The sequence below is a fragment of the Aspergillus stella-maris genome (genome assembly GCF_047715825.1).
Source record: "Aspergillus stella-maris strain CBS 113639 unplaced genomic scaffold BDV14scaffold_2, whole genome shotgun sequence".
NCBI classification, from domain to species: Eukaryota; Fungi; Ascomycota; class Eurotiomycetes; order Eurotiales; family Aspergillaceae; genus Aspergillus; species Aspergillus stella-maris.
In genome coordinates this window covers 303239-313149 of record NW_027396796.1, presented here as the reverse complement: position 1 = coordinate 313149, position 9911 = coordinate 303239, and the positions used below count along the sequence as shown (strand labels likewise).

The 9911-nt window shown below is 51.2% G+C and overlaps 2 protein-coding genes across 2 annotated transcripts; both read right to left on the bottom strand.

Moving 5' to 3' along the window:
• Positions 1 to 767: 767 nt before the first annotated feature.
• On the bottom strand, positions 768 to 4071 carry BDV14DRAFT_41865 (putative choline kinase). The gene is made up of 5 exons (XM_073776727.1): positions 3747 to 4071; positions 2524 to 3481; positions 1958 to 2474; positions 1753 to 1896; positions 768 to 1698 (listed from the first exon to the last, which is right to left on the bottom strand). The coding sequence occupies exons 1-5, from the start codon at positions 3793 to 3795 to the stop codon at positions 1063 to 1065; spliced, it is 2304 nt and encodes a 767-aa protein (XP_073633290.1). The 5' UTR covers positions 3796 to 4071; the 3' UTR covers positions 768 to 1062.
• Positions 4072 to 5318: 1247 nt separating this feature from the next.
• On the bottom strand, positions 5319 to 7647 carry BDV14DRAFT_41878 (Auxin Efflux Carrier superfamily). The gene is made up of 5 exons (XM_073776728.1): positions 7531 to 7647; positions 7083 to 7390; positions 6857 to 7023; positions 5571 to 6799; positions 5319 to 5521 (listed from the first exon to the last, which is right to left on the bottom strand). The coding sequence occupies exons 2-5, from the start codon at positions 7366 to 7368 to the stop codon at positions 5458 to 5460; spliced, it is 1746 nt and encodes a 581-aa protein (XP_073633289.1). The 5' UTR covers positions 7369 to 7390; positions 7531 to 7647; the 3' UTR covers positions 5319 to 5457.
• Between the last annotated feature and the right edge of the window lie 2264 nt (positions 7648 to 9911).

Sequence of the window (9911 nt, the reverse complement as noted above, 5' to 3'; positions counted from 1 at the left end):
TGGACGTAGGAAGTTACTGACAGTTTTTCTTCCTGTCAGTCCATTCACCTCCCGTATCTAGATGGTCACGACGTTTTATTTGCACTTGCAGTATATACTAGGTTTCCGAGCTCCCAATGCACGAGGTACGTAGAGTGTTCCATAATACATCTAGTTGCTCTCAAATCCATACCACCAGAAACACATATCATATTCGAATAACCAAATTATCCAACCCAGCTCCAAGACCTGTAGACTAAGGGCGAGGACATCTCGCGCTGCGAGAAAAGGGCAATGGGGAGCCGCCGCGCGTGATCGTTCTTTCCTGAATATCATGGATTTAAAATGGAACACAGTCGCTCTTTCCACAATAGGCACGGTGCCACATCGTGTCTACCTAAGGGAGGTGCGATGGGTGGCGGGCCTGAGGGTCGCTCCTTCGGTAATAGACTCTGAGGTACATCACAACATAAGTGGGAAGATGCGATGGTGACCGGGACTTCCAGCGCGGTCGTACCTTCCCTCTGGCAACAAAGCACCGTCGCTCCTTCCTCGGTAGCTACTGAGGCACATCACACCGCGAGGAAGGCACGATGGTGACCTCGGGGTCGTACCTTATCTCTGGAACTAAACCAGACTCCCATCGCTCTTTCCTTGTTCGGTCCCCGCGTAACACTGCGCTTGCACCAGGAAGCGGCGTTTGGTGCTTCCATTGTCAGGTATGATGTAAGGTAATCAGAACCTGAGCGCAGAGCTACAAGTAGGTCAGATACCTATAGATAGGCATGGATATATAATTTGAATGATACGTACATGATATCATAGCTCATCAATCATGGCAATGCATTGCATGTTTGGTATCAGTATCGGTATCGGTATCGCGCTCGCAGCGTAACGTATAAATAACATCATGTATAACACAACTAAGACTAACAATGGAGAACGGAATGGAGGTTCAACAAAAAAAGAGAAGGTAAGAATGATCAAAACGAAGAGAAGCGGCGCTATACAGGTTTCGATAACAGACAGAGTTAAAATCAAACCCTACTAGTTGGGTCCCTAGGTATAATAGCAGCAGCAAGCCTAGTAATCAATCATCCTCCCCTCGACAGCTTCAATCAGGGATTTAGGAAGGGTCTCCTTGGCCACGAATCCCAGAGCAATCAAATCCGCCCAGAAGAAGAATGCCCGGTCTTGTGCGTAAGCGAGGTAATCGAATTCGTCGGATTCGTCGACGTCGCTGTCAACAGGTGGAGTCGGTGTGACAGTTTCCTTTGCCGCTGGCGTCGGCGATGTAGCAGTTGGTGTATCGACATCGTCCTCGTTCTCATCGTCCATACCCGGGATCTTCGCCTGGACAATTCCCCAAGCAACCCACTGCGCGGAGTTCAGCACGCGCCAGAGTCTCGTCTGGCGGATTAGGAACTGTGCTTCGGCTTCGAGGGAGTCCTGGTGTGAGTATGTGCGCTCGAGACTATCAACTTGTCGGAGGGGAGTGAGGTCGGGGTCTGCGTTGAGGTCGAGCGGTGTCATTGTGGGTGTGCTTGAGAGGGGACGCATGAGGGGGGTTAGGTAGGGGGAGGTTGAGCGGCCGCTGAGACCGGGTCGGTGGGTTAGGTAAGTGGTAACGAAATGGTGTTGTTGCTCGGGGGTTGGGTAGATGAGGCTGTTGCAGGCCCAGGGTTTGTCGGCGTCGTGGTAGTTGTAACACCATTCCGTCTGTGGTGAAAGGTTAACAGATGAAACCACCAAGGTCTTGCGGTTGTCACTCACAAAGTGGTTGGCAAATTCCAAGCCGCAGGTATTCGCAGAGGCATATTCGAAGTCAATGACAACTAGTTGCTTATGCTCGTTCTCTGGAAGGAGAAGGGGAGACTGCTGGCTGGGTTCCATACGCAGCAGGTTACCATATTGTGTCTACAACGAAGTCGTTAGCTAATGAATAAGCAACTACAGCGTGAACGAGCATAAAACCTACGTCGTTATGAGCAAAGACAAGCTGTCGCTTAATCTCATGTATGCCGCCGCTGTTCACGACCAGCCATTTGCGGTAGTCCTCGACGGCCTTTCGGAACCGAGGCCACGGGACACCACAGACGTAGCCACGCTGTCGCCAGGGTTCGGTGGCCATCTGGCTTTCCTTCGCGGAGGTGATTTGGCTATCCACCCAGGTAATCACCTGCTCGCAACGATCAACCCACTTGTCCCAATTATGGAAGACCATCGGACCGCCTCCTCTCTCCTCATCTTGTAGGTCAATGCCCTCGTGAAGCTCGCGCATACGTTTCGCGATCTGCTTCATTGTCAATGGGTCGCGAAGCTCTCGCGGCGTGAGTGGTCGAGCGTCGAGATACTCCTCGAATCGGCCATTGTTGAACGTTCCCAGGACTTTAGGTCCAATGTTCTTCCTTCCCAGGCGTCGGAGAATTTGAAGTTCCTTCTCACGATCGATGAGATGGTCGACTTGTGGGCCGTAGATACGCAACAAAAGTTTCCTGTAGTAAATTAGAGCAATTCTAGATCTTCGGTCAGGATAGAACTTACGGAGGAGGCCGTCTCGGCACCAAGGTATAGGAACCATCCTCAGCCCTAGGGGGCGGAATATTCTGCGGCGGGGTGACCTTGTAAACAGCATTCGTCAAAGCACCGCTCAGACGCTCGACATCAATTTCAGCCGCCAGATCCATCGGCAGCTTTCGCCAACCCTTCAACTCCAGTGTATGGGTCAAGCGAAGAAGTTCACTCTTGAAAACAACCCAGGCCTCTCTATCTTTGGCCCGTCGGACACTCGCAGCATCGCCATCCTCAGTCTCAGCTCCGCCACCGGTGTAAGATAGCGTTCGCGAGTTGTCCAGCACTGCATCGACCCCAGGCGTCGCGGGGTCAAGCTCATAATCCGATTCGGAAGCGGAGCCCCTCCGTAGACCCTTCAAAGGAGGGCGCCGGCGCGTAGATCGACGAGAGGAGCATGTAGACGTGGGCCGGCTATCGTATCGGGAGGCATAATGCAGGAGGATCTTCTCTAGGCCGTCGAGCGCAAGGCCAGTGTCGGAGCCCTGCGACGCAGTCTTCGTCAACGGTGCACCGTCGCCATTTCCCTCTGTTTCGTTGGAACCAGAACCAGATCCATTATTTCCAGAGCCGTTCACCGAGCCATTTGTATCTGTCTTCGCGGCGTTCTTCTTAAACTTGCGTTTCGACCTTTCACGTGAAAGCCAGTCGAAGACCTGGCTGAACAGGTTATGTCGTGATTCCTCCTCGCCCTGTTTCAACCACCGATCTATGTCTTCTCTCGTGACCGGTTCATTCGCATTGGGCGTCTGGCTGTTTAGTGAGCCATGGGATGGAGCGTGGTATAGGTGTTGGCGCGCGGGGGCCTTGCTGGCGGAAACGCGTCGTTGCCTGATACCGCTGGCATTTCCGTCGGAAGTGGTGGTAGGTGCGTCGGGACGGGGTTTGTGGGCGGGGGAGGGCAGGTTAGTCTCGAGACCTGGGTAGGGGCCTTTCAAAGACTTGTCAGAATCCATAGATACATCGAGATATGTGCCATTGAAGAGTGGAGGGATAGAGTAGAGCGGGAAGGTGGGCAGGGATTTTCCCAAATGGAAAAGAAAAGTGGGTGATGAGATCATAAGACTACTCCAGCAAGAGCCGCCGCGGAGGTGACTACAACTACTATTGGCCAAACAAGCCAAGAAAACAAAGGGGAACGATTTCAGGGACCAGGAGCAGCGATATTGTGTGTAGTTGAAAGCAAGGACACCTACCTTCGCGGTCAGGGCCAGAGTCTGCGATGTGGTCTTCAAACGAAGGCATCTTCAACACGTCGAGATCAAAATTGTGGATGGCGCATTCGGGGAAGAGGGTCGATCACGTTTGTCTACCGCAATGATTCTCCGTACGGGCCACTGGAAGCACACCGTTTGTTCGTGTGAAGAAGGTGATTTCTGAATAGGGGTCGAGATCGAGAATATAGAAGAAGTCAAGACCAGAAGAGAAAAGAAAAACGAAGAAGACGAATGGGGGTACCCGGTGGGGGGCGCCGGGCACTATAGCGTCAAGACTCCAGTGTGGGATTGTAAAAGCAGCGGACCGACCTGAGTGGAGCTCAGGAACGAGATTCAAGACGAAGGAAGATGAACAATTGCAGCGGTGAAGTCGAAGGAAGGCGCAAAGAGATAGGTAGATAGCTGATACACAAGGGTCCAGGCAGGGAAAAGATAAGAAGGTTGCGCAGGATGATACCGCAAGGCAGAAGAGTTGGGAAAGCCATTAGTGGCGAGATTCAGGTATCTGTAACATGTGACATCCAATACTGTCGCAGCAGCCCACCGCCAGCTTCATGAGACAATAATAATGAATCTCGATAATGACACCGACAAACAGCAGCGGGTGCGACGATGTCGATGATTCATCTAGCCAACCAGCTCGTGCCCCAAGTTGTTGGTGCGATAAGCATTGTCATCGTACATTTGCGGCGACTTTTCTCCTGTCGCTTGGGTTTAAGGGAGAGATAAGCCTCAGCGATCCGCTCTGCTGCTGCTCACGCGACACCGCTACTGTAGCTAGCAAGCTCATCATCCGCTGCCTCGGGATCGCTAAGGAGCCAGCGGACTGCGGACATGATGATAGGCCCGCCGGTTCCGGAAATGCTTGCTTATCGTGCCCGTGCTGTTGGAAAGTTTGGGACCTTGAGAGGCCCTCAGCATGAGTTACCGTACGGCATGGATGGATCATTCATTGTCGCATTGGGAGATCGCTAAGTCATCTTTTGACGAACTACCGAAGCTTAGAAGGATGTCCGTAGAGTTTATAGAGGACCTTTGAGAAACAGAGGTACTGGACTGGAGTGTGATCCGGGGAGGGTCATCCCCGCGTTCCTATCGTGGTTGATTGTTCGTGCTTGGGTCTCTTTCGAACAAAATTGGGTATGGTCGCGAGCGAGCAGCAGCAGTATGCTTCATACTTCGATTCTAAAGTTGCAAAGGGCACAATAGTCAGATAGAGGTATGTCTATGAGAGGGATTGTTTAGAGAAGAAGTTGGGGTCGGACAGAAGAGGGAAGGAGTGATGGCGTGATTACTGCTGATAATTACTCTGGCCTGAGGCACCAATATACATACTGTTGGCGATGGAGGACAGTACGACCTTGGCTGTCCAAGAGTTTTGAGCTGATGAGAATAATCTGCAGGATTCGCCATGTGTTCAAGGAATGACCCTGGTGTACTGCGTCCGATGCGCGCTGTTGAACAGTCGCTCCTGCTGAGCTTGCTTTGCTTCTCTGAACTTATCAGCTTATGTCTTCGTTATTCATGAGATATTTGACCAATACAAAGCATGTATCGCAGTCTATAAGAAACCCATGCCAGAGAGAGAACCCATTCGTTGTGTCCGTAGTTCAAGAAAACGCCACCCAGTCCAGTACTGATAGAGATAAGTACACGATAATAACAATACATGTAAAGAAATAAGCACCAATTATGCGGCCCATTCCACCACTTCCAAAGCACACATTACAAGGACGAGGGTCGATGGAAGAATCCTGTGACAGTCAGTGAGTTGATCCGAGAACAGGGATTAGGAGAGCTTACCAAACAACGTAGCTTTGGAACAACAGCTTCGACATGGCACCAACATAGGTGTTGTTGATTTGACAAATTTGGGCCAATTGCAGAGCCGAAGGCGCTCCAGTGAGCAAGAAGCAGACAATGATGAAGATCGGATCATCCACAATGCTGACGGGAACGTACTTGGCCAGCAAGGCAAGGAAAGGCGCCATGATAATCGTTGGTAGAAGCATACGGGCCAGTAGTGACGCGATAATCAGTTTCTTCTCGGTCCCGGCGTCTTCCATGTCTTCGAGTGCTTCACGAGGTATTGTGTTACGCTCCAGGTTTGCTCCAAGAACGACCAGGATCAAGGGAACAGCAACCTGGCCGTTTTGACTGACGGCACGAGTTACGGAATTGCGAATGAATGTACCTTCATCGAAGAATAGCCGCTGTAGCGCGGGCACAGAAGCCACAATTATTGCAACCAACATTGCCCAGAGCGGTGGGTTCATAAAATCCCAGACGCCGCTAAAAAATCGGCGGACACCATTGTAGCTCTTGGAAAGTGCCTTTTGGACACCCGGTGGAAGTCGGCTGTACATTGCACCTGTTGCCTTGGCCCAGCCGTTGGCAATGCGGCTCCTTAGTCGAAGCACTGAAGCCTTCAAACGAGGAACAGTTCCCTGCTCGGACTGGGTCTCCTCAGGGTTCACTTCCACATTCGGGAAACGCAAGATGTCGCCACGAGAGTCCTGACGAGGAAGAAACGGCCCGTTGGGAGGTGGCCCAAGCAACGGCGACTCATCGTGGTTTTGCTCTAGTTCAGGGTGCGGTAACTTCGTGTACGAGTAGCTGCGTGCATTTACTGGAGTCGCATCTCCAGACTGAAACTCCTCAGAACCGTCGTTTGAAGCTGTCGCGCGGGGGACAATGTCATCGGAGGAGTCCCTTGTCCTTATCAAGGGCTCATCCGGGTCGACTTGCTCCGGGTTATCGGTGTATCGCTCTTGTCCCTGTGCGACTCGGTTCTCGCCATCCTCATTATCACCCTCTTCAATATAGCGCTCCTTTGGTGCAAGAAGAACACGATAGCCCCAGCTCCATCGCACCAGTTGGCCGAGCTGCTGGAAGATGAGCAGGTAAAGGATACCGCGCGCCGCAACTTCGTCATCGTTATCATTAGGGATGCGATCCCAGTGGAGGCCGTTCAGTGTCTGCGATAAAGAGATCACGAGCGAGATGGGAAGCGAATTTGAGTTTCCGAACACCTAGACGCAGTGACAAATTAGACATTGTTTGGCGTGAAAGGTCGTAGGAATACTTACCGCCATCGCTGCCACAAAATTTGACGCGCGTTTCTGGAACCGGAAGCATCGCGAAACCACATAAGCGCAAAAGTATGAAACAGCGGTTTGGACAACGAAGATAGCGGGAATGATGGCGAGGTCAGTGAGTTTCTCGGCCGTCAGCTGGGAGCCAAGCTTGGTGAAGACTGCACGCAAACGATTCAGGTTAGAAGCAAGCAAGTTGAGCGATGAAGATCCTACATACTCAAGCAAGGCGTAAACAGAGCAACATTAAGATTGGCGACAAATTTCTGAGCGTCTGCATCGAACATGCCGACCCTAGCAGCAATATAACCAGGCAGACTGACGCATACAACCTCCAGCACAGCTTCAAAGACAAGGAGCACTAGGTGCCCGAAGGCGGGGTGGCTCGAATGAGGACTGGAAACATCTTGAAGAAGGCCCGTGTTGAAGCCTGTTTGCGTCACGAACTGGCGAGCAGACAACGGCTGGGCATTCTGGAAGGATTGGGGCGATGTAAAAAAGGCCATCGACGGCGGGAAGGTATGAAGACTGTCCCTAGAGACGTAGGAGTTAGCAGAAAGATGTCAGTAAGAGCAATGGCGATGGATGATGACAGAGATGGGCGGCAGAGATAAAAAAACCCAGGAAATGCCAGCCGATAAGGTTTCCAGGTGGAAAGTGGAACCTACTACAACGAGCTCAAAGAGAACCAATATAGCAGCAGTCAAAGAGTCTTTGGTTGACAGATTGATTGAGTATCAGATAGATTGAGGTTTCCAGAGATGAGCAGAGGTGGACAGGTCAGGATGATGCTTATGATTGAGATACCAACGCAGAGCTCACATCATGGCGCTTGGCTGGCTGCTCTGCCATGATTTCATGCTCAGATTGACGCTGCTGATAGGACGCGCCGATCGGCTGTTCTGACGCCAAGCAATTCGTTCAACCTTCACGTCCTCCAGTTTTTCGAGCCCTGACAGGTTCAACGGCCTAGTGTGCTACTGACGGAGAATATCTCATTGCATAAATCTAGGATGTTCATTAGGCTATGTATTCAAATTGATATTTCGATGAACAGAGACAGATCTGACAGATGCGCATAGTAAAAGCACTGCGAAGTACAGAGTACTACAGTGTCCTTGGCAGCAGTCACCTATCACGTCACCTCTCTACAGATTAGGTAGTAGGTACCTCGGAGACTACAGAAGCAAACCAGGAGCACGCCGAGAACTGGTTTCATGCTGAGATCTTGGTAAGACAAAAATGATCATATCGGTGTGCCTGGTTGATCAACCTGGCAAAGGATGAGACAAGGGAAACTCATCAGCGACATCCTGACCGATAGTGGGCATTGTATAAATTCAGAGTTGTAACAGTTCATCAAAGGTGCACAGTAGCCTGTGAGGTACTCCTTGCTCTGTAGGTACTTTATCGACAGACTTTTGCCACAGACGGCCAGCCCGCATCCCCGGTAGTGGTTCTCCATACGGAGTACGGAACATACTGCTTGATCGCGCGGATCGTGCATGGAATATGTCATGATCGACAAGGGTACTTGAGTCAATAAGCTAGCCCAAGCGCACAGCCACAGGTGTTGTCTCACCCTTAGAGATATCAAAAGAAAAACAAACAAGAATAGAAAACGCACAGAGAGTAGAGGCGGGAAATAGGGACCTACGTGGAGCAGATTAGCGCTCTCATTACAGGCCAGCAACCGCGGAAGCGTATGGCCTCTTGCTCTTGGGCTTTCTCTCGCGTGTCAGTACTATGCTCCACAGCTTCCGGCAACCGAGTGATGAAAATGAGGTTCACAGCCAGAGATAGCTATTGAGGGACGCCGCCAGGTGCCTTGATTAACCTGTGCAATCTTTTACCAACGAGGAGTCTGTCATATACCCTCCTCAACTCCCAATTGTACTTCGATAGAGGACTTGTCTTTCGCATTCTGTCAACGATATATCCAGACATCGAGCAGCTGAAGATAACCCTAACAGAATCCTTGCGCCTAGGCAGTGCCATTATCAGACAATTTTGAGAGGGGATCATCCTTATGTGGCTTGATGGTTTACGTACGTTGATTGGGTTTGATGCCGCGTGAAGCCCAACCAAGGGGTACGAAGGAGCTCTGTTGATGAAGAATGTGGCTTGAAGACGGCATCAGACGGCATCGCCACAGCCCGATTGTGGATGACCACATACAGTTTTAACTCCAGTCTCCACGTTGATGAAGGGCCATCAGGCATCAAGAATAGTAACCAGGACCCGGAAGGTCCCAAGGATTATATTTCCTAGACCTCGAGAGGCGCGCGAAAAAGGTGAAATGCCGGAATCGTTTGAAAACTGTTACGCGAGGGTCAAAAATAGGAGTTGGGCTTCGACCAGGATCAGTAGTGTAGATTTGATAGAAGCCAAAGATGAGGTCATGATGCCGGTGTGACGGGATGATGCAAGGCCTCGTGGACTCTTTCTTGAGGATTGACGATCGGAGCGTCGCTCGGCCGTTGGAAATTGCTGGGAGACGCCCGGCCTTTCCTGGGGTGGCAACGCTGGTGATTGGCTGGTGTGAGCAGCCGCGACACAGGCTGCTTGATGATTGGGATGAACTGAGCTTGTGCGCTGGAGGTTGTTGTGAGAGATTAATTTATATCCTCCTCAGTTATTGACAGATTGCCTGATAAATGATAACCCCGGGAGCTTGCGCCAGCTTTGCGACTTGTCTTTTTACCCTCACTCACTACCTACGTTCACTGCTGTCATCTGCTGTCTACGAGTCAACGACCCAAACCGCCTTCCACCTTTAAATCATCCCCCGCCGTCCCCCACAAGGTGTCATCCTTCTTCCAGAAATCAAGTATTTTGCTAGCGGCACGCAGAAGAAGCGACGCAACGACCCAGCTATCGCACTCGCAGTCTGGACCCTCTCGGGAAAAAGACTGTGTATCTTCGGCGTGCAGTTCCTCGTTTCTGCTTTCTGGACCGAGACATGACCCAAGGTTCTGCCCCGCGTTGAGTTGAGCGCCTCCCCGGGACAACTTGAAGAACTTCTCTACCTGAACGACCGTTTTTATCT

What these genes read in the sequence shown, in the direction of transcription:
- BDV14DRAFT_41878 (XM_073776728.1), bottom strand. Translation starts at nt 7,368, where the DNA reads ATGGCCTTTTTTACATCGCCCCAATCCTTCCAGAATGCCCAGCCGTTG. An exon ending in TCTGTTTACGCCTTGCTTGA is followed by an intron (nt 7,024 to 7,082) that starts GTATGTAGGATC and finishes GTTTGCGTGCAG; the next exon opens with TCTTCACCAAGCTTGGCTCC. An exon ending in TTCCAAAGCTACGTTGTTTG is followed by an intron (nt 5,522 to 5,570) that starts GTAAGCTCTCCT and finishes TGACTGTCACAG; the next exon opens with GATTCTTCCATCGACCCTCG.
- BDV14DRAFT_41865 (XM_073776727.1), bottom strand. Translation starts at nt 3,795, where the DNA reads ATGCCTTCGTTTGAAGACCACATCGCAGACTCTGGCCCTGACCGCGAA. An exon ending in CTCTGGCCCTGACCGCGAAG is followed by an intron (nt 3,482 to 3,746) that starts GTAGGTGTCCTT and finishes AGTCTTTGAAAG; the next exon opens with GCCCCTACCCAGGTCTCGAG. An exon ending in TGGAATTTGCCAACCACTTT is followed by an intron (nt 1,699 to 1,752) that starts GTGAGTGACAAC and finishes CTTTCACCACAG; the next exon opens with ACGGAATGGTGTTACAACTA.